Source organism: Geotrypetes seraphini, chromosome 11 (assembly GCF_902459505.1).
Source record: "Geotrypetes seraphini chromosome 11, aGeoSer1.1, whole genome shotgun sequence".
NCBI classification, from domain to species: domain Eukaryota; kingdom Metazoa; phylum Chordata; class Amphibia; order Gymnophiona; family Dermophiidae; genus Geotrypetes; species Geotrypetes seraphini.
This window is the reverse complement of record NC_047094.1, coordinates 55469303-55493054: the sequence shown is the minus strand read 5'-3', so window position 1 is coordinate 55493054 and position 23752 is coordinate 55469303. Positions and strand designations below refer to the sequence as shown.

The following is a 23752-nucleotide window of genomic DNA, read 5'->3' as shown; positions in this document are numbered from 1 at the left end:
GTCTAGCAAGACAGGCAATCTTCTTGAACAATGCTACAGCAGTGGCGTATGTCAATCGCCAGGTAGGCACCAAGAGTGTGCAGCCGAGTCTGGAAGCTCGCTTGCTATTCAGGTGGGTGGAACTTCATCTTCAGCCTCTCAGTGGCACATGTAGTGAGAGTGGACAATGTCTAAGCTGATTTCCTCAGCAGACAGACCCTGGATCCAGGCGAGTGACACTGTCTGCAGCAGGCTTCTAAGCGACGGCAAGAAACTAGAAAGTGGCCTGATTCTTCAGTTGAAGATCCAAGCCCAGATGTGCGGGCGCTCTGCTCCAGCTGTGGCCAAAGAGCGAGCTCTTGTACATGTTTCTTCCTTGGCCCACGACAAGCCCAATTCCCTACTGGATTGCAAGCCATCGGGGAGCAGTCATTCTTGAGGCTCCAGATTGGCCACATAGATTATAGTATGCAGACCTAGTGCATCTTCAGATAGGCGCTAGTCTCGGACTACGAGTACAGCCAGACCTTCTTTATCAGGGACCAGTGGCTATAGAAGATCCAGATCGCTTTGCTCTTACAGTATGGCTCAGAAGCACGCTGAGCTAGCATGCAAGGGGTCCTTAAAGGCAATCATTGCTAATTTGCTCAGATCCAAAGTCTATGTCAGTCTTTGTTTCTGCAAAGGCATGGGAAACTTTCCAGCACTGGTTCATTAAGGAAAAGGAGGAGCCTTCTTTTTTTTTTTTTTCCTCCAATCTCCATGGTGTTATCCTTCATCCAGGCTAGCCTTGACGAGGTGCTTACAGTGGTGTCCTTCATAGTGCAAGTGGTGGGATTCTCTTGTTTTAGGTCTCGAGACTAAAAGGTTTCATTGGAATCTCATCCGGATAAAGGAGGCACTGTATCTCAGGCCTCCAGTAAAACATCCGTTCCCTACATAGAACCTTAACGTGGTTTTGCAAGTCCTCAGCCATGCGCCATATGAGCCACTGAAGGATGGATCCGACGCTCAAGATGGTTTTTCTTATTACCATTACCTCAGCGAGAAGAGTCTCAGAGCTACAGGCTCTTTCTTGCAGAGAGCCTTTCCTCAAATTCACAGAGGCCGTAGTTTCTTTGATCACCGTTCCATCCTTTTATGCTAAAGGTTGTTTCGGCTTTCCATGTCAATCAAGAAGTAAGATTGCCGGTGTTCCAGTCCACAGGTTCTAAGAAGGACCGGATTCCGAAAAAGTTGGATATGAGAAGAGTGCTTCTTTGATATTTTGAGGTCACCAATGAGTTCAGGCTATCTGACAATCTTTTTCTGCTCACTAGTCAGGCTAAATGCGGTGCTCCAGTTTCCAGGAGCACGATCTCCAGATAGATTCGTAGAGCCATTTTGTCAGCATATATTGCCTGTGGAAAACAGTCACCAGTATCCGTAAAGGCACATTCAGCTAGAAGTGTGGCTTCTTCGTGGGCGGTCTTCCCCAAGAGGATTTTAGGACAGTGATTTTTTCCACTCTATATAAATTTTTACAGAGTGGATGTTACAGCAAGGAAAGCCGCCTTTTGGTCCTCAGTGTTACAAGCTGGTGGGACTGCATTTGTATGTCTCGTCCATCCAGAATGACACACCTATTGCACTAGAAAAAGAGCTTAGGTTCTTACCTTGCTAATATCTTTTTTAGTAGATAGGTGTCTCATTCTGGAGTCCTGCCCTGTCGATTATCTCCTGCGCCTGCCTACTGTCTCAATCATAAAGTTTTTGTCCAAACAAATTTGAATGTCAGTCAGACCTTAATGGTATGAAGAATGATGTATTGATATAGCACATTGGGATATTATTTGAGCTCCATAAATGTTTGTTTGACATAATTTGTTTTGCTGTTTGATTGTTCAATGACAATGTTTAACATATTTGTTGTGTTTTCAGGACAGAACAGAAATGTAGTTCGGGGAGTTTCCCTGTAACCCTCCTTCACGTGTGTTTCTATATGGGTCTATCGCCTGGTTTGGTACAAATTGAAGGTGGCAGCAGAGCCCTCTAGTGAAGGGGGAGGGATTCAAAAGCTGGAGTGGATTTCTTCTGCACAGTTCGTGAGCACTGGGATATTACCTGTCCATCCAGAATGATACACCTATCTACTAAAAAAGATATTAGCAAGGTAAGAACCTAATCTCTTTTTTTGAACTGCCGAGGGTCCTTGGCGTCTGTTAGCAGCACACCAATGGTGGTTCTCTTCAGTCTTGACAGGTGGCCCAGCCAGATGAGGATGCAGACTTATCCAGGAGGTTCAGTCTGTCAAGGACTGGGAGGATGGCAAATCCAAATTCATGCCACTTTTATCCCAGGATGAAATCTTCCTGGCAGGGCGGGAGCACGGCAGTCAGGAGTTGGTGGCTACCCTGGATCAGGAGAAAGACCCCACAGTATGCCAGCTGTTCAGGACCTCTGTGCTTTCATGCGTTATTTCCATTTCACTGCAAGAGTTAAAGCTGGAAGAATTCTCAGTGCTCAGTTACGAACAATTTTGTGGCTCCGACCACATTTTTTTCTCTCACATCCGGACATCACTAAGCTGGTCACAGACCAATGGGAGTCTCCAGAAGGGTCTCTGCGAGTGGCTAAAACTATGGCCAAATTGTATCTGATGGTGCCAAATTTCCAGCAGCTGTTTGTTCAGTCGAAAGTGGGTTCACTGGTGGCACAAGTACTATACGGACTAGCCCTTAAATACATAACTGACCTTTTCTCCTCAGCCGCAGACACAAGAGAAGCTCACATTTGAACTTCGTTTCCCCCCCAGTTAGAGGTTGTAAACTGAAAAAACACCACGAACACCTTCTCTCACATCAAGCAGCATTTTGGGGTAAAGATCTAGAACAATTGCTTTCGCCCACTACTTATGAGGAATTCAGGAAGCATCTAAAAACATACCAGTTCCTGAAGTATCTAGACAGCTGACCCGTACATCTCTTTCTTCTCAATAATGGTTTTCTTGACCTATTAATCACTTTCTTCCACCTCTCTTAAGTTCAATCAATTTGTACCTTCGTTTAATTTTTTGTAAACCGCATAGAACTTCACGGTACTGCGGTATATAAACTGTTATTATTATTATTATTAAACAAATCTTCCTGCCTAGTGAAGAAAGGGTGATGTTAAAGGATCCTCAGGACTGCAAAGTGGATCTGCTCCTCAAACATCAATTTGAAGCTTTGGTCCTAGGGATTAAGGCAGCAGCCGCATCCTTCTTTGTGGCACATGCTTGTCACACCCGCCTGTCTCCTGACAGATAGGGAAGATCCCCAAATTCTCCTTTCTGGGGTGAATTATAATGCAGATGGTCTATCAGAGTTATGAGCAAGGTCTCGGCCTATGCTAGCTCTTCCTGATGGATGCTCTGGCTCAGACTGGTCAGGAAATGCCATCTCTAAAGCTATCCTAAGCAGGCTTCCCTTTCAAGAGCAGATGCTCTTTGGTAAGGGCCTAGATAACCTATTGGCCAGTATGATGGACCATTGCCCCAAGTCTTTACCAGATAGCAGACCCTGGATGGCCTGGAGTTTGGGTCGGGGCAATTTTAGAAGCTCCTGAAGATTTCATATGTATTCGGAGACCCTTTCAGAGATCGTGTCAGAGATTCAGCAGGGGTATTAGACAGCAAACCTGGGCTCTCGCCACTCACCAGCCACTAAGAAAGCACAATGACACCAGGGCAGGGGCTGAGCTCCCACAGATAGGGGGGCAGACTGTTGGCCTTTTGGTCGGTCCAGTGTCAGATTGGCACAGAGTCTAGATGTAATCCGGGTGGGGTACTAAAATCAAGTTCTGTGCCCCCCTGCCAGCCCACTTTGTAAGTTCTCTGACCAGCCGGCCAGAGAGAGCCTTCAAAATTCAGGCTGTTAAAAGGCTGCTGGCTCTTTGGGCCATAGAGCCGGTCCCAGACACAGACTTGAACTTGGGCAGATACTCCATATACTACTACTTTCCAAAGAAAGGCTCAGATGACTGCAGACTGATTCTAGACCTCAAGTTAGTCAACGTGGCTCTGAAGGTACCACACTTCCTCAAGGACACTATTCGGTTGGTCATAGTGGCAGTGGTGCCAGGGGAATTTCTTGCCTCCCTCAATCTGATGGAGGTTTATATTTGCATTCTCATCTTCCCAGCCCACAGGTGGTACTTGCGATTTCATGTGTTGGAACAGCATTTCCAGTTCTCCACGACACCTCTCACCTTTACTAAGGTGATGGTAGTGGTAGCGTACCTCCATAAAGCTGGGATTCAGATGCTCCCATATTTAGATGATTGGCTCATCAGAGCTTTGTCGAAGGAGGAAGGTGAAGTGGCATTTTTGAGAAAGGTACAGCTCCTACAGGACTTGGACTGGATATTTACCTCAAGAAGATTCACCTGGAACCAACCCAGTGCCCTAGAGTACCTGGGAGTCTTGTTCGACAAGGCCTTGGGCCACGCAGACTGAAGCTCCAGAAGCTGATTAACCGCGGGGAAACAGGCACCATGTCATTCTATAGTCAGTAGGTTCTGTGAAGGTGCAGATAGCAGGCCTTTCTTGTTTCCAAGCTCGGGGGAAAAGGGGCTCCTTGGCTTCTTACCCAGATGTCACCCAGTTCATTAAAGGGGCTCTGTGGTTGTGCCCTCCAGTGTGTTTCCCTTTTCCATCCTGGAACCTTAACATGTTTCAAGCTCTCAGTACTGCTCCATATGAGCCCTTAAGGAAGGCTTCCATTTTGGATCTTACAGTCAAGATGGTATTCCTAGTGGTGATTATATCGGCAAGATGGGTTTGTGAGTTACTTGCTTTTTCCAGAAAGAAGCCGTTCCTCGGATCATGGAAGCAGGGCTCTCCTTATGCACGGTTCCTTCCTTCTTACTGAAAGTAGCCTCTTCCTTTCACGTTAATCAGGAAGTCCATTTGCCTGCTTTCTGCCCTATGGGGTTTAAGAAAAAGGATAAAGAGTTGCATTTGCTGGATGTCAAGCGAGTGCTTCTTCAGTACCTCGAAATTACCAATGAGTTTGTGTATTGGATCACATTTTTGCTCTGACGAGTCAGGCCAAGAAAGGGAGGCCGGCATCCAGCTGATTAAAATGGTCTTTTGCTCCACGTATGTGGGCTGTGATAAACAGCCTCCATTCGCATTGAAAGCACATTCCACTAGAGGGGTTGCTGCCTCTTGGGCAGAGACTAGGGCTGTCTCGCCCAAAGAGATTTCTAGAGCAGCTGCAAGATCTACTCTTCATACCTTTATCAGGTCCTATAGGATGGATGTAGAAGCAAGGAAAGATGTCGCTTTCAAGTCTTCCATTTTGAAGGCAAGCTCAGCTTTAGTATTCAAGAGCACTCGACACATTGCACTAGAAAGAAAGATTAGGTTCTTACCTTGGTAATCTCTTTTCTTGTTGATGTGTCGAGTTGTCCTGAAGCTCCACCCTTTGTTTTGACCTTGCTTGCCTTCTGCCTTTAGATTAGTCTGGATTTGAAGAATTTTTTGTCTCTCAGAGGAGCTGAGAGGATAAAAAAAAAAAAAAAGAAGAAAGGTGATGAATAGATAAATCCTCATGACCATACTATCTGGCTTCATTCTCTGCTTGATAACAGATCATGTGATTAACTATGAGCTCTATACATAATTAGTGCTGGTTGTGCAAGTTTGGATGTCATATTGTTGTTTCCTATATTCATTACAGAGCAGAACAAAATTGTTTTGTCAGGGATTTTACCCGTTTTCTTCCTTTCTGTTGTGTCTTTTATTGCAGTGCTTCTTGATTGCTTTTATAGAAACTGAGGGGGCAGGAGTAGCTCTCTGGGAATGAAGTGGAATGAAAGCATGATTGACAGTTTTCTGCAAGCAACTTGCTAGTTCAGACACAAGACCTTAACGTTCAGGACCACTAGACACATCTACAAGAAAGAAGATTACCAAGGTAAGAACCTAATCTTTCTTTCTTTTTGACTCTAATTTACGTTGGTATTTATCACAAATTATGATGTGTATCTTCCACATCGTTCTTTAAGATCTGAAAGGGCAATGCTTTTGTCAGTGGATGGTCTGCAACTGGTAAAGTATATTGATACTAGAGTAAAAGCTATTTCAGTAGCTGGGGTGGTTCTATGGAACAATCTGGATGGTCAGTTGAGGATGGCAGAGAACATTCAATGTTTTAAAAAGCTCTTTAAAACATCCCTATTTGTGGAAGTGGGTGTTTTTTTTTTTTAACATAGTTGTGAAATATTATTCAATAAGGAGCAAGCAAATGAAGCTGGATGAGTAATTTATATGATGGTACCATACTGTATGTTATTTTGTCATTGATTTGGTTGTATTTTATGTATGTATTTCTGTAACCTGCTTAGGTGTTAAGCAGGATATAAGTTAGTTTTCTGTTTAAGATATTTATTTATTTAACAATCTTTAGATAGATTTTCTTCAAAAATCCAATTTATATTTTTAAAAATCTGATTTTTAAAAAATTATTTTAATATTTTAAAGAAAAACTTTGGGCTCCTTTTATGAAGGTGCGCTAGCGTTTTTAGCGCACGCACCAGATTAGGGTGCGCTAGCCAAAAAACTACCGTCTGCTCAAGAGGAGGCAGTAGCGGCTAGCGCATGTGGCATTTTAGCGTTCGCTATTCTGCCCGTTAAGGCCCTAATGCACCTTTGTAAAAGGAGCCCTTTGATTTTTATCCACCCTGGGGTGAACTTACCACATATACCTTACATACAACTTTTCATGAATAAAGTGATCCTTGGAATTCTTACCAAAGTTGGTATCCTTCTCTGCCTTCTCATAAATTTACCAGCATTTGACCAAAAACTTTATTGTTGTCTGGGGAAAAAGCTCTTCATATGCTAGAATTAAGAGACAGACAAAAGCCCACCAAAAACTACCTAGCCTTTTGTGTCTCATAATCCAAACTGGCTGAGAATTAGTTCTAAAAGAATGATCTCTAGTGGGCTGCATTCATGTTTTGTTAACTTTTTAAGCTGGGTTAAGTGTTCAGGGTAAGAGGGCCCATCAAATCAGCCATTTCTCTATCTGTAGTCTATTTAAAGGAAGCTTCTATAAGAGACATCCTCCAGAGTTTTCATCTGAGCCTTGTTTGTGTTTGTTAAAACTAGATATACTGCCTTGTCATAAAAGGTAAAAGCAGAATACAATATAAAATAAAACAAAATAATTTGAAAGGAACTACAATTTAAAATAGGAAGGAGATTGCTTATACATTCCGGAGAAGTAGGGGATGGAGAAGATAAAAGAAGGGACAGTACCTTGTTACATACCTTCACACTGCATCATTGTCTGAATCATGTATTTAGAAGAGAAGGTATAGCAGGACAAGCAATGTTAAACTTTTTGCTTAATGGCATCAACTGTCAAACCTTTTAACAAAAATGGTGCTGTCCACATGCAGTATCTAAAATCTTCAAAGATTACCTTCAGGTATGGACAAGCACTTTGCATTGCATAGCTTGGAAGAATCCACTTGGGTGGCTAAATCATTCTGTTTGCTGATGGAGAAAGTAAATTAGCTTAACTATAGCTGGTGTTTTCTGGGAGAGACCAAGATTAATTTTTAATTTTAATTTTTTCCATTTGTGTGTCGCACATACCTATACAAGCTCTAGGCGATGTTACAGAGGAAGGGGTTAGAAGAGGACTATGGAGGGCAGGAAGGATTGGAGAGGAGAGAAGTATATAGAATATTTCATAGATAAGAGCACCATCTATGTAAATTATATCTAAATGAATTAAAGTAATACGTAAAAAGGAATAGAAGGGAGGAACCGTTAAACAATAAAATTCAGTTAATAAAATAAATAGAATAGGGGTAAAAACAATGAAATAAAATTTAAAATAATTCATAAACTGGAGATTTATCAGACACAGTATTTTTCATCTCCCTGAAGGTTGATATTAAGCTATATTTACTAACTGAAGTATTTCCAAAAGAGTACAACACATAGAAAGGGACACATTCTCACAAGCTTTTTCAAGTTTCTCTAAACTTTGAGAGCTACTTTCTCCCAGCACCCCTGGACAGTGTCACCCACTTATATGGCTGATTTTATTCTGTCTACAGAGAAGATCTGATACAGATAAGCAACTTTTGCTTTTTTGGTTTTGGTATTTAAATTTTCCCTCCTACTCAACAAATACCTTTTGTCATTCATGAAGCAGTGCCAAGGTAACATAATAAGTTGTCGTCTTCTGTTGTTGACCACTTTGGGTAGGCAAGTATATAAATTCCTATACTTCAGCCAGCACTGACTCCTTATCTTTGTCTTTTGCCAGATCTCTCAGGCTTGTTCCAACTACTTTTTCTATATGTAACTCAAACATGCTACTTGATAAGTTTATAAAATGTGCATTCCATGCTTCCTGTGGCTATATTCAGCTTGTTTTTTTTAGACGGCAAGGAGTTTCTGAGAGACTGTACAAAAATGGGCACAAAGAGGAGACTGGTGACTTCAGATCTATTAGTTTAATGATAGCAGTGGGCAAAACGTATCTAAACACTATGAAATAAACAATGTATAGTACCTTGAAACAAGTACAGGACATGAGACAATCTTGTTTGAGTTCTCCATTAAATAAGGTGATAAAAATGGATCAAGGAAGTGCATGAAACTCTACAAGAAATTCATAGTTGCATGAACCCTGATTGAGAGCTTCTTATATTTGTATATGTGGGCCCTTTTTGTTCCAAAGCACTGTACATATTCTTACACAGATAGTACAGTAATGCATAAATGGATGAGATTCCAAAGTATGCAGGAAAGATGATGAAGCAGAGAATTGACTGCTTGGGGAATTCATGTCAACCTAATGACTTGTGAATCTCTTCCCAAAGCAATGGTTTTCAGGATGCATAAGTGGTAACAGTTGGCAAGGGAACTAATATGATACTGCAGTACGTAGTATTGGTGGTTTTCAATAGGAACTGAACTGCAGTCCTCCCCCGTACTAACCACTTGAGAGGCTTGTATGTATGTTGCATACAGGAAGTTGTTTGAGGCATATGATGATGTGTTCTTGCTAGTTTAAATCACACTCTTTTCTCTTATCTTCTTTCCTTTTCTTTCTGCTTTGATCAGAACCGGCCTCCTCCTTTCCAGTGTGGGGCCTTAGACAGCGGCCAATGCCACAGGTCCTCTCCTTTTCACCGGACTGCAAATGCCACTATCACGGATCTAACTTTGGATAAAACATTTGCTTGTCCTGGGTAGAGACTGGGACGGCAAGTATGGGGAGCTCGGCCTCCTCCCTTGCCGCAGAGACGGAGTCTGACCATGGCTTTGGTGGCCCGCCTTACACCAGACACCCTGCAGCAGACTGGTATAGGAATAGTCACGGTGGCCCTGTTTGGGCAGGTGCCCTTATTACTCGACAACATCAGCAGTTGCATCACAGGATGCGAAGGTAAGAGGTGGGGGAAGGGATTAGACTGTAGCTATAGCAAAACATCTCAGCTTCATCATCTCTCTTATGACTTAAATTCCATAAATTTGTTTGATCCTAATATTTTATTATAAACACAAAATGGGCCTGATTTACTAAACTGGACTTTATTCTTACAGATACAGAATGGGATAAAAACCTTAGCAAATTCTGACTCAACTATTGAAAATAGTTAAAATATTTACCCTCTTAAATGAAAGTGTAGCCTGTTTGTGTGCTCTCTTGCTCAGAACTAAGGGGTGGCAATGTGCTGATTATATTTCATTTGCTGTCCTGTCACCTGCCCAGTGCTGCTTGATTGGAATGACCTACTGTATATGGACCCTCTTGGTTTTCATGTTATATCTTTGAGGTAGAGCATTAAGAATAATTTTATCCAAGGACTGACTCAACTATAATCTTTTCTTTAATAATAACCTGAAAAGTGTTCCCAAGATATAGTATTTGAGAGTAATTTTTATAACAGGGTACTTAGGTGTCTATAAAATACTAGCATAAGTGGCAGAAATTGGGACTTGATGCAGACATGGATATGTATTTGTATTTGAGAGCAGGTATAAATGTTCACATATAAAGGTCACTAGTATGCAGGTCGATTTAAATATTTTATAATCAATGTACATACTTAAGAACTTTGCCTGTGCTTTACCCACATTGTGCCCCTAGCTACACTTACCAGCAAAGTAAGGGCCTTCTTGACAAGGTATACATATTTAAGCCAGTTGTTATTTTGTAAAAGGTTTTTTATGTACGGCTTCATGCACACAAAAAAAGGCTTTATAAAAAGATTCCCTCTATGTGCTGCATCTTAAACTCTGTGTTGTCTGTTACTATTACTACTTATTTCAATAGCGCTGCCAGGTGTTAAATCTTAAAACATTTCTTTCATGTTTCATCACTATCTCCTTGGTCAAGAAATGATGTGGAAAGGGACATGCATGCATGAAATAATATCAGAGCACAATTCACAGTTCATCCTGTTTATCCCCAGCCTCATAACTGCCTCCTCTTCACTTAAGGCAGTGGTCTTGGCTAATTTTTAAGCAAGGGCTGTTTTGGGTCCAAAAGGGCTGAAAGAGACTCAACAAATATTTTCCTACTTTGGGCCATGACACCAATAACACTTCTCAACATTCATTCCTACCAGAACATCTGGCCTTGATCATACATGCAGAACACAGGTAAACCCTATGCAAATACAAAACCACAAACTAAAAGTCCTAATATACACAATCAAAACCCTAAGATGCCAGTCTCTGCATGCAGTACATCAGAGAAATAGAAACAAATGCATTTCTTCCTGAACAGTGCCGCCTTAACCATTTGCTAGTTTTCTGTCCTTCACTTTCTGCCCTACATTCATCTCTAGCACTAACTTTTACTATTCAACTTTCTTCCTTCTCAAATCTTAGCTACTTTATCATGTCTTCCCTTCCCATCTATCCATGTGAACCATCTCATCCCTCTCTGCCCTTCCCTTCTCCTCCATCCTTGTGTACCATCTCTTAACATGTGACTCAAGTCTCTTTCTTCTCCCCTATTCCCATCTTTTCTTAAACAGCATTTTTTTCCATCTCTTCCCTTCCCAATCCCTCCTATCCCTACGCAGCATCTCTTCCCTCTCCTTTCTCTCCATCCCTGTGCAGCAACTCCTCCCCCCCCACCCTCTGGTGGTCTGACATCTTTCTCCTTCTCATAGTCTGGCATCTCTCTCCACCTCCTTCCCTTCTCCCCCTTTTTGGTCTGGCATCTCTTTTTCCTTCTATTCCCCCTCTCCCCTACTTTAGTCTGGAATCAATATCTCTCCTTCCTTGGTCTGGCTTCTCTCTCCCCCCCTCTCTATCATGGTCTGGCATCTCTTTCCTTCCCTTCCTTTTCCTCCTCTGGAGATCTGGCATCTCTTTCTTTTTTGTCCTCCCCATTCCAGCGATCCAGCATCTGTCTAGTAACTACCCCCTCCTGCAATCCCCCCCTGATCCACTCCACTGCATTCCTCCCCTTCATGGAATTTTGTAGTTCCTCACCCTTCTTCCTGGCAGTTGCTCTTGAATTCTTTGGGCCGCCAGCAGCATAAGGTAAACACACTGCCTTTGGCGACCCAAAAACTTTCCCTCTGCTGCTGCTTCCTGCCTATTTGGGGACAAGAAGCAGTACCATAGGGAAAGCTTCTGGTCCACCAAAGGCAGTCCAAAGAACAGCTGCCGGGAAGAAGAAGTGCTGGATCCCACAAGGGGGGGGGGGGGATGGAGCCCCGGATTGCAGCGTGGGCCACCCAGAAGGTGTCTGCCAGCTAGCGCTTTTGGCAATGAAGACCACTGCCTTAGGGCCTTCCAGTAATTTATGCATTTATTTATTAACCACCCATCAAATATTGCTCTAAATGGTTTAATATTGGCTAAAGAAAATTTGAAGATTGAACATTTAAAATGTTACCTTAAGGCCCTTCTTGCTTTGCTTTGTTAACTTGTGACTCAAGGGAAGAGGCCATTAATGTTTAATTCAGTTTCATTTGTGTTCTTATCTCATTTGAGTGCTTGAAATAATCTAAGCTGCAGTTTTCAATGAATTACCGTATTTTTCGCTTCATAAGATGCACCCTAAATTTAGAGTAGGAAAACAAGAAAAAAAGCATTCTGAACCAAATTGTGTACTAATATATACCAGGCTCTGCACCCAGCTCCCCTCACTCCTTGCCAGGCTCTGCACCCAACCCCACACTCCTTGCCAGGCTCTGCACCCAACCCCACACTCCTTGCCAGGCTCTGCACCCGTGTCCCCTTCCTGCTAGGCTTTGCACCCTGTCCCCTTTTCCCTGCCAGGCTGTCCCCCCCACCCTCCCAAACCTCATATACCCCAAATATGCGAAAACTCTAATACCCCCATCAGGGACCTGGACTCTTATGGTCCCCAAGGAAGAACCACCCTGCACCCCCTCCCAAGGGTTAGAGAAAACCAAGGCAAATACTCCCTCCCTCCCCAATTGCCCAAATCCAAATCTTTCCTAGGAAGTGTAGGGGCAGTGGTCTTTTTATCTCTTCAAGCCCTACCATATTAACCCAAATAATAGGGGGGGGAGCACTAGAGCAGTGAGACTTGCAATATCGAGCTGTTTTAAAGCAAAGGAGGATGCCAGTACAAGAAACAATGTGAATGACGTTAAAAGACCCTTCTCTTCCACCCCCAGCAGCTGCGACCTTCCCCTTCTCCAGAGAAAAGCCTCCAGGATCGCATCGCAGCCCCCCACGTCTCTGCAGAACCTCACAGATCCTTTGCTCTGCTCTTTGTTTTCTGTCCGCACGCTTTACGTTCCCCCAGCCCTGTGATCGGGTCCCGCTGACCTTGCACCTGCGCGCCCCCCTGGCGAAAGCAGGGCAGCAGGATGTGCAGGACACCGAGCATGAATTTGAAGGCGGCGGTGGGCGGGTGACAGTGGAAGCCGAGTAGCGGTGGCGGGGATTGGAAGCTCATTTCTGTCTAGGCACGCACTGCTTTCTGAATGGCTACTGTCAGTTCTTGCGAGTCCCGCGAGAACTGTCAGCAGCCATTCAGAAAGCAGGGCGGGCCCAGGCAGGAAAGCTTGCTCCTGCCGGCCGATACTCCGCTGGACCACCAGGATATAAGGGACATTTAAAAAGGTACGATGGGGGAGAAGTGTTTTAAAAAAGGTATCTTCGCTGCATAAGATGCACCGACATTTCCACCCACTTTTGGGTGGAAAAAAAGTGCGTCTTAAGGAGCGAAAAATACAGTAATCATAATTTGCATTATTCCCTCTTACATGAGAGAACACTCAATAAAGTGTGGATTATATAGTGGGTAATGAATAAGGTGTCATTGGGCTTCGCTACTGTCGGCAGAATGATGAGATGATACCACTGATGTTTACTGATGGATAGCTTTCTATTTCATAGTAGTGTGCACATGAAAATAGAACCCACAGGAACTGTGAGGTACAGGAAGAGGGGGACCCCCATGGGGAAAAGAATCTTATATCATCCACAAGCTCTGCTGGGCCAAGTTGCTGGAAGCCAGGTCTGGGAGTTGAAGCTGAGTTTCCTACTGTGTTATAGCACACAGCTGTCAAGTTCATTGAGCCAACCTTGTAAAGATTAAGATTTTTTTTTTTTAATACTCTAACTAAATACCAGCTTGAAAAATTGAAACCAGACTTCCTCACAGTATGTATGGTTATCTGATTTTAAAAGTTTTGCTGGTTTTCAAGGTTTAGACACTGTGTAGAAAGCTGTAGTGACATTGTTAGTTGGCACAGTATTAAGGGCTAGATTCACTAAGCCCACGGATCCAATCCGATCCGTGGCCGGGGGACTGATTCACGACACATCCTCATGCAAATTATTGCAATCGGAGGCACGCCCCAAACTGACCACATGGATCACTGAAGAGTAATCCTGAGTTGACGCATGCACAGACCATCTTCTTTGCCTGTAGATGGTCTGCGCATGCTCTCCGTGCAAGGAAGAGCTGGAAGAAATTTTATTTTTCTGAAATTGAAGTTGAACAAATAGTGGCTTTCTGTTCTCTGTTTCAGTAGCTGGGTACTGGTAAAACACCTGGCATAAAAAGTTTGAAGAAACCTGTTCCAGTGGTCATTGATGTTGTAGTATTATTCTCACTAATTTGCTGACCAGCACCGCAAGTTAAGACGAAGAGTAAAACTTTCACTGAAGCCATTACCTAATGCAATTAATCAGAGCCTGTGCATTTAGGATATATGTTTTTATTCTTTCATTTTATTTTATATCTCGCTCCCTAAAGTGAGAATCAGTATAGTATTTGAGACATATCAAAAACACACCAGCTTCTTGGCAAACAAATGTTATAAATGAAATTATGCAAAGAATACAAAACTACCCATGGTTCCTTGGGGAGACTGAAATGAAGAAGTTTGTGCCGCTCCTGCTCTCTGCTGCCCTTTGCCGCAGTGCAGCTCTGCTTTAAACCCATGGGCTAAAACCACGGGCTTGCACGGCAGGGAGCAGGAGAGTCAGCGCGCTGATTCTTTTCGGGGCAGAGAGTAGGGCGGCAGAGAGCAGGGTTTTTGCTGCAGGGCAGGGATTTTAGGGCGGCAGAGAGCAAGAAAAGACGTGAGTGACTTGTTCTCAGCAGTTGCTTCTTTTTTGATCAGCCAGCTCAGTCGGTGTTCCTTAAATTGTTTAGTGAATCGCTGCCTTCCTACATTTGCATGCCATATCCCTCATTTGCATGCACGGATCAGATCGGGAGGAAGGTTAGTGAATCGGGTCAGGGCCACCAACTGGACGGGACACAATCGGTGTCCTTGGTGAATCTAGCCCTAAGTGTGGAGAATGTCTTTACATATGCAAGCAGGTTATCGCTGATACAAATATCTCTGTTCTTAGTGTGTCTACACTTATGCAAGCAGATTATCACTGAAATCAGTCTCGAGGTATAGTATCTCTATCCTTAGTAAGTCTAGACTTACTGGCATATGTTAATGTAATTTAATGCACATTCTTCAAATACAAATCTTATTTTTGTCAGTGAGGCTTAGTTGCTAAGCATGTAACTCATGGTAACACACATTAATATATTAATGAACAGTAGTAAATCAGACTGATAGGTGATCATGTGATGTGACTATTAATAGCAGTATAAGGTCTCAGTGACCACAGGCACTAATTCTGCCCATGTTTTAACAGTTTGTTAGCATTTGATATACTGCCCTATGTTGGAGAAGTTCAGGGCTATGTACAATTTTTTAAAATCAGGTACAGTCAAACCTTAGATAGTGAGTAACGTGGTGTGTGAGTGTTTTGCAAGACGAGCAAATACGCACTATATATGCACGTCGCATCACATTGCTGAGCACGGCTGAACGTAATACAAGCGCCCGCAGTTCAAGCACATCTCGCGCTGAGCGCGGCTGTTAGTTATAGTGAAAGTCGTCCTACACAATAACCTTCATCATCTCCTCTCTCTCGTCTCCCTCACACCGGCCACCATTCTTTTCAAAAGTAAAGTGTAGGTTATTTGTTTTACTGTATATATATTTTTTATACAGTACAGTATTTTGTATTAAAGTTTTTAGGTTGTGGAACGAATTGTCTGAGTTTCCATTATTTTCTATGGTAAAATTAGCTTTGATATACGAGTGCTTTGGATTACAAGCATGCTTCCGGAACAAATTATGCTCGCAAACCACGGTTTTACTGTACAGTGCTCCCCCGGTCATTCGTGGTCGGTAATTCGTGGTCCCAGTCATTCACGGTATTTTCAGACCGCGAATGACTGGACAGGAGAGGGCAGCTGGAGAGGCAGGAGAGAGTGGCTGGAGCTCCAGCGAGTGAAGGAAATCACTCGCGGTATGCTCCAACCGCCTCTTCCTGCACTAAAGTCGGGCCTCACCAATCAGGAGCTGGGTGTCAAAGCAGCTCCTGATTGGTGAGGCTCGACTTTAGTGCAGGAAGAAATAATCTTTGTATCCCTACTAGATGATCTTCCCAGAAACCGAGACATGGGATTTGCCTCGGTGATAGTACTGTTAGATTTCTCAGCAGCTTTTGATACTGTGTGTGGATCATAATATGCTATCAGGTCTGTGCCTATAAAAAAAAAATGGTTAGACAGTACCAGTCACTTTTTTTGGATCGCTAAAAGTGATCACTTTTTTTTCAGTGCATCGGGAAGCCATGTTAGAGCATCAATTGCTCTACTAATTTACATGGCATTTTAATATTAATGAGCTTATTTGCTAGGTCAGATCGAGGAATGAGCAATTGTGCAAAAAACCAGGTGGTGAGCTGTTTTCTGCATAGGGTCAGCATATGTGATCGTCACTAGAGCTCTTAAAACAGGATTAGTGACGATCAGTGGCTTTAGTGCATCTGGTCCTCTATCCGTTAGCTGTCTCATTTCATGCTGAAAAGCCTCACATTTGTATCTTTTCTTCAAAGGAGTTGTTCCATTCTATTTATCATTTGGTCACTTTTCTTTGTACCTTTTCAAATTCTGCTATATCTTTAAGCCTCACTCAAGGTCACCAAGGACCTCAGTGAGAGAAGTGGGGTTTGAACCCTAGTTTTCTTAATTTCTTAGTCCACTGAGCTAGTCTTTTTATTCTAGGACTACATTTTAATCACAGTTAACTCTGTGATTAATACATTGGTCATTAATCATGATTTTAAAAAATTACATTGCAGCTCTCTTCTCTCTTACAATCACGTCTTCTCTTTTCCACTCCTAGCCCCTATCCTTGGCACAATCCAACATCTTTTGCCCCCATCTGCGATTCAACTTCTCCAACCTTTCTCTGGACCATTCTACCTTAAGCTGGTCTTCTGTTGATCTTCTCCAGCAGCAGCATTGCAAATATGCTGCCTGAAGCCTGGTCTGACGCTTTACCTCTGACCCATCCTGCCCATGCAGAAACAGGATATGATTGTATGAGAGAAGCCTGCACTGCTGCTGGTTGTATGTATCCTGTGATAAGGTGGTGAGTGTGAGAAAAGACTTCTGGTTGTAATGTGTGTGCTGTGATAAGGCAGTATGTATGAGGATAGCCTGCATTGCTGCTAGCTGTGTCTTAGGAAAAGGTTGTGTGCATGTGTAAGGGTGACCTGCACTGCTGCTGCATATAATGTGTATGGTAAGGTAGTGTGTGTGTGAGGGAAATTGGTGTACTGCTGCCCTTTTTTTACTTATTCTGCTAGGGCAGCAAATTTTCTCTTAGTTATATATTGGAAACATCTAAAAGTTGCAATAAAATATTAAAATCTGATATTTTTGTGAAGGGATGGGAGTATATAGCATGACTGCTGCTAATATTCCCTTTCAGAACCTGAATCGTTTGTGTTGCAATATATGCTAATTCTGTCTGCATGGGAACAGTTGAAACCAGAATCGTCTCTCCCTTCACCCTCGAATGCACTTACACCTATTTTACAACCCCACATTTCTGAATATGCATGGCTTATTTTACCACTAGTCTTCAGGAGAAGTGGGATTAAGGATACTCCAGGGATGTCATTTCTGCTTAATTTGTTTCCACTAAATAACACAGCCATATGGTTTATAATGACAGTAAACAAGGGAGAGAGGGGCGGTATCTTAATGGAACAAATTCGTGGAGCATAGTGAGGAAATCAGCCGTGGGTGCTGCAGGATGATACTGGGTAGTGGTGTTGGTAGAGCTTTGAATAACTGTGTGCATTTTCGAGGTGAAGGTGCAGCATCTGACTTTAACATCCCCCTAACAATTAAATCCCTTTCTCTCAAAGGGTAAAGTAGTCTAGATTTATTAGTTAAGTAACCGGTATGTGGCAGTACCTGGAGTTCTGCAATTTGGGGAGTTAGAGGGTTATGATCCACTGTCTCATGCTGCATAGTACATGTTGCTGTGAAAGAGGCTGAATCACACTTGTACATTTATCACATCCGTGTTCTTACAGCTTTTGATCTGTCTATCTTACACTAGCTGATATCTGTTGATACATTGCACATACCTACCCCACTGAGGAACTAACCCTATGGTGCGTAGGAACAGCCATCTGCAAAACACTTGCACCCCCCCCCATTACTAGGTAACAGCAATGGTGTTTCATGTGCTCTGTCTCACTGGTGCGCTGTCCCCTTCGTCCCACAATTGCTGTGCTCCTATTGCTGCCTTTCCTCTGGAGCACATGGTTAGTGGATTCATCAGACAGCTATGACAGGTGAATCACTCTTTGTGGGCTGGAAGAAGAAACGTTAAGAGGAGGAAGAGAAGAAATTTCGGATTTAATCCTTTCTTTTTTAGTTGTAGCTGTACCCAAATATTTCCTTGTCTCCAGGGACTTTACAGTCTAAGTTTGTACCTGGGGCAATGGAGGAAGAAGACACCTGTGAGACAGTGCAATGTGTCTAGTGGTCCTGAAATGATAGGATTCTGTATCTGAACTAGCAAGTTGCTTACAGAAAACTTTCAGTCATGTTTTCAACTTTGCTTCCTTCCCAGGGAGTTGCTCCTCTTCCCTCAGTTTGTTTTCTGCAAGTAAGTTGCTCAGAAGTGTTTCTGATCTGCTTGTAGTTTTATTATTTTTGAGAATTTTTATCAGTGTTCGTTTGGAAACTTGTGCCCAGATGTTCCCACTTATTGGGACCTCTGCCTGGGAAAAGACATACCTCCATGTGATGGAGGTCTGCTGCTAGCAGTATCAGCTCTTGGGGACACCTAGGTATCTAGCCTGCTTTTATATTTTTTGAACTAAGGGGCTGTTCCCTGCATAGCTGCTTGCATCACTGATTTACTCAGGAGCTTGCATGCAGGCTGTTCGGCTCCTTCCCAGCTTGGCTGGAACTAATAGTGGGCCAGCTGCATGGTCTCCTCTCTCTTTGTGGCAAGGCTTCCCGGGGGTTGAGGCTCAGTCCTACCTCGATCCAACTGGCAGACAGAAGACCAGGTTTGTCCAGCAAATCTGTGAGGTGGAGCTCTTCTCCATTTGTTACAGCTGAAATCCTATGCTGAGGCAGGCAGGCAGGCACCACATGGCACAGTGAATAAGGCCATTATAACCTCTGGGGAAAATCGGAGAGGTTATCCCCAAAACTCATTTTTGAAGGTTTCTGCAGTAAGAGCCTAGGTCCCCATCTCTAAAACCCTTTCTCTGCTTTCTTTGACTTTTTCAGGGAAGTCTCCAAGTGCCGTTTTTGGCACAATTTTACTGGCCATCTTAGATCTTTTTTTCTGAAGCCTCTATCTGCCTCAAAACCCCTCAATTTTTCTTAAAATCAACAGGGATGGACTCCACAGGCCTTCTTATCTCTATGTCATGCCAGGCTTGCGTTGGGATGGCTAACTGAATTGGTGAGTCTGATATTTTTTAGAAAGTGAATCATTTTGAATCAATTCACCAATGTGAATCGGTGAATTGATTTGAATCAGTAAATTGGGCAGCATTAGTGGGCAAAAAATTTTCTCTGCTATTCTCTACTCCCACCTCAAAATATAAATACTTTAGCTAATGAGGATAGTAACATAACATAGTAACATAGCAGATGACGGCAGATAAAGACCTGAATGGTCCATCCAGTCTGCCCAACCTGATTCAATTTAAATTTTTAAAATTTTTCTTCTTAGCTATTTCGGGGCAAAAATCCAAAGTTCTACCCGATACTGTGCTTGGGTTCCAACTGTTGAAATCTCCGTCAAAACCTACTCCAACCCATCTACACCCTCCCATCCATTGAAGCCCTCTCCAGCCCATTCTCCCCCAAATGGCCATATACTGACACAGACCATGTAGTCTGCCCAGTACTGGCCTTAGTTCAATATTTAATATTATTTTCTGATTCTAGATCCTCTGTGTTCATCCCACGGTTCTTTGAACTCAGTCACCGTTTTCCTCTCCACCACCTCTCTCGGGAGCGCATTCCAGGCATCCACCACCCTCTCTGTAAAGTAGAATTTCCTAACATTGCTCTTGAATCTACCACCTCTCAACCTCAAATTATATCCTCTGGTTTTACCATTTTCTGGAAAAGATTTTGTTCTATGTTAATACCCTTCAAGTATTTGAACATCTGAATCATATCTCCCCTGTCCTTCCTTTTCTCTAGGGCAGTGGTCTCAAACTTGCGGCCCGCCAGGTACTATTTTGAGGCCCTCGGTATGTTTATCATAATCACAAAGGTAAAATAAAAGTTTCTTGATCATATGTCTCTTTAGCTATAAATTACAATATTATTATTAAGACTTAGCCAAAAAGAAAGATTTATAAACTATAAAGAGTTTTACCTCATGCAAAATTGTCATTTCTTTAATAAGATAACTATTTTTTTCTGAGGCCCTCCAAGTACCTACAAATCCAAAATGTGGCCCTGCAAAGGGTCTGAGTTTGAGACCACTGCTCTAGGGTATATATATTCAGGGTTTCCAGTCTCTCCTCATACGTCTTCTGACGTCAGCCTCCTATCATTTTCATCACCCTCCTCTGGACCGATTCAAGTCTTCTTACGTCCTTCGCCAGATACGGTCTCCAAAATTTAACACAATACTCTAAGTGGGGCTTCACCAATGACCTGTACAGGGGCTTCAACACATTCTTCGTGCTACTGGCTACGCCTCTCTTTATACAGGCCAGCATCCTTCTGGCAGCAGCCACTGCCTTGTCACACTGTTTTTTCGCCTTTAGATCTTCGGATACTATCACCCCAAGGTCCCTCTCCCCGTCCATGCATATCAGCTTCTCACCTCCCAGCATATACAGTTCCTTCCGATTATTAATCCCCAAATGCATTACTCTGCATTTCTTTGCATTGAATTTTAGTTGCTAGGCATTAGACCATTCCTCTAACATTTGCAGATCCTTTTTCATATTTTCCACTCCGTCTTCGGTGTCTACTCTGTTACAAATCTTGGTATCATCTGTAAAAAGGCACACTTTTCCTTCTAACCCTTCAGCAATATCACTCACAAACATATTGAACAGGATCGGCTCCAGCACCAAACCCTGAGGGACTCCACTACTCACCTTTCCTTCCTCCGAGCGACTTCCATTAACCACCACCCTCTGGCTTCTGTCCGACAGCCAGTTTCTAACCCAGGACCCCCAAGCTGTGCCAGCATCTCCAGAATATATCACCTAAACAAATAGTAAATTTCTGCCACTCCTCACAAAAGGGCCCTTTTGTAAAAGCTTAGTGCACACTAACAGAATTAACATTCACTAAATGCAAAGAAACCTATAGGTATAAAATGAGCTTTTCAGCATTTAGTGAACACTAAGTCCATTAATGCATGCTAAACTTTAGTAAAAGGGCCCCAAAATGTGGCTATTTCTTGGTTGTGCTTGTAATGTCAAGAAAAACATTTTTGATAATCCACAAAGAATTTGATAACAGTTGGAATGGCTTTTTCACATACGTTAGGTAAAAAACTGGCATATAACCTTCATTCCACATGGTGTATCCACAATCTTGACTACTAGTGTATGTGGGATGGTCTTCCCCTCCTGTTATGCTTTCCCATTTCCTCTCCATGTCGTTTTTGCTTATGCCTAGGATGTCTATCAAGCAATTGTCAAACTTTCTGAGCATTGTGCCAATTTTCCATCCTAGTACCTTGTCTGGACATTCCGAGATTCAATTTTCATATTAGTTTTAACACTCGGAATTGAACCAATCATTAGGAATTGAACTTCCTTTTGGCCTTTTTTCAGCACCAGGGTGAGAGCTGTTATTCTTGCACTGATCATACTGAATTTAATTTGGAAAAGGAAAGGAATTTGATATAGCATTTTTTCACTTAAAGTCAAAGCAGTTTACATATTATATACAGGTACTTATTTTGTATCTGAGGCAATGGAGAGTTAAGTTTCTATAGCAGCAGTAGTTTTCCAGGGTCAGGTTACTAGCCCAATGTCCAGCTCTCCTTTCTCATTCAGGCTTGTGTAGAAATCATTAACCTACATATGCTGAAAGACTAGAGAAACTGGGGCTCTTTTCACTGGAAAAGCGGAGACTTAGAGGGACATGATAGAGACTTACAAGATCATGAAGAGCATAGAGAAAGTGGAGAGGTACAGATTCTTCAAACTTTCGAAAACTACAAGAACGAGAGGGCACTCAGAAAAATTAAAAGGGGACAGATTCAGAACCAACGCTTCTTCACCCAAAAGGGTGTGATAGGACAGAGCACGATATTGGGGTTCAAGAAAGGATTAGATAAATTCCTGAAGGAAAAAGGGATAGAAGGGTATAGATAGAAAAATACTATACAGGTCCTGGACCTGATGGGCCGCCACGTGGGCGGACTGCTGGGCATGATGGACCTCTGGTCTGACCCAGCAGAGGCAATTCTTATGTTCTTAACAGCCTGTCAAAGAAATGGACAGCTTAATTTGCCATGTCAGCCTTATATCTAGTGATGATAGTGTTGAGAGGGATGTCAGGCTTGGCAAGACAGCATTAGTATTTTAGCAGATGTGTCAAATATGGGCAACAGAAACAATCAACACTATGATGAAAATTAAGCTCTATAAACTTTTGTCTTGCCATCTGCCATCTATGTTTCAAGAAACGTATTACAAAATAGCACAAAACCCAAATGCACTCAAAATAACACAAAACCCAAATGCACTCCATCAGTGCCTGCAAATAAATTTTTGTGTCCCTTATCTTGACAATATTATCAATGAGGAGATTCTGAGCAGCGACTCATAGAGGTTCTAATTATTGGAACTTGGTGAAGAATCCTGCTGACAGGACCTATTCTAAGTCTGCATAATTATTGACATCTCAGAATTGCAATGGATACCAACAGATGGGAAGAGAAAGAGGGAGGGTGTCCAGAACAAAATAAAATGTGGAGTCCAATGTGGAGTTTACTGAAGTATATTCAATCTCTAAAATGGTAAAGTTCATCCACAACATTGGTTATTGGACAGGACCCAACACGGTCCATGTTTCGACCAAAAAGGTCTTCCTCAGAGGTCCTATAGATATTGATATGAGTGTGTTAAAAAGCATAATATAAAAATGAATTCTGGTTTGTGAATTGATAGTGCTCTAGTGATTGTGATACTAGACTTGAATCAGTGTGAGTGATACACCACAATGACAGAGAAAGGGAGACAAAAATAACTCCTGGTGTAGCACATTCAAAGAAGATCTTCATTATCTTGGTACCAATTGGGAAAAGATGGAAAGTGCTGCAGCCAAATAGCCATATTGGGGAACACTTGCTGCCCATTATGACCAGGTGCCCCTATGGACCTAAGTCTAAGGAAGGTACCCATTTGTTGTTGTTTTTTTTAAACCAAGAGCCCTGTTATACAATTGCTCTCATTGTGTCATTGATCACTTAATTTTCTAACCCTTCACAGGGCTGCTATACCTGTTTCTCACAGAGTGCAGCGTTCAGGCTCAGCTAAGTAAGTTATTCCAGCTGTATTAAACCTCTGTTGTTGTGTCCGTAGTCTCTCTTAGCTCTCTTCACGAATGTCCTCTATGTAGTAAATCAAAATCAAAGTGGTTTATCTAGCTTCCTGTTGCAACTTGGAGGTAGATTTTGCAGAAAAGAACATTGTGTAGCGAAGTTCCTGAAATTCTGTAGCACACAGCACGTTTGCTTAGTTCCTGCATATTAATAATAGAAGGAACATTTAACCTTCTAGCTTTGCTTGAGCATCTATAGAAATCTTTTTTTGTTGCAAAGGAATCTTAAGTACTGTATTACTAGGTTCTTGGGGGTAGAATGGAGAAAAAGCTAGGGATGAGGGATTGGAAAGAGAAGGGTAGAGAGGACCAGGAATGGTAGAAGGGATAACTAAATGCCAAGG

The 23752-nt window shown here is 42.6% G+C and overlaps 1 protein-coding gene across 13 annotated transcripts in view; it reads left to right on the top strand.

Moving 5' to 3' along the window:
* CAPN15 (calpain 15) overlaps positions 1–23752 on the top strand; it is a 274954-nt gene that overhangs the window by 103242 nt on the left and 147960 nt on the right. For 3 of the 13 annotated variants that reach the window (XM_033963911.1, XM_033963910.1, XM_033963912.1), the window contains one exon: positions 9092–9416. The exons of 7 other annotated variants lie outside the window; for them this stretch is intronic. In XM_033963911.1, coding sequence (XP_033819802.1) covers positions 9241–9416 — 176 coding nt within the window. In that variant the 5' untranslated portion in view covers positions 9092–9240. Of the gene's footprint in view, positions 1–5750; positions 5919–9091; positions 9417–23752 lie in introns of all 13 variants that reach the window. 3 more of the 13 variants (XM_033963908.1, XM_033963907.1, XM_033963906.1) reach the window with 2 other exon arrangements.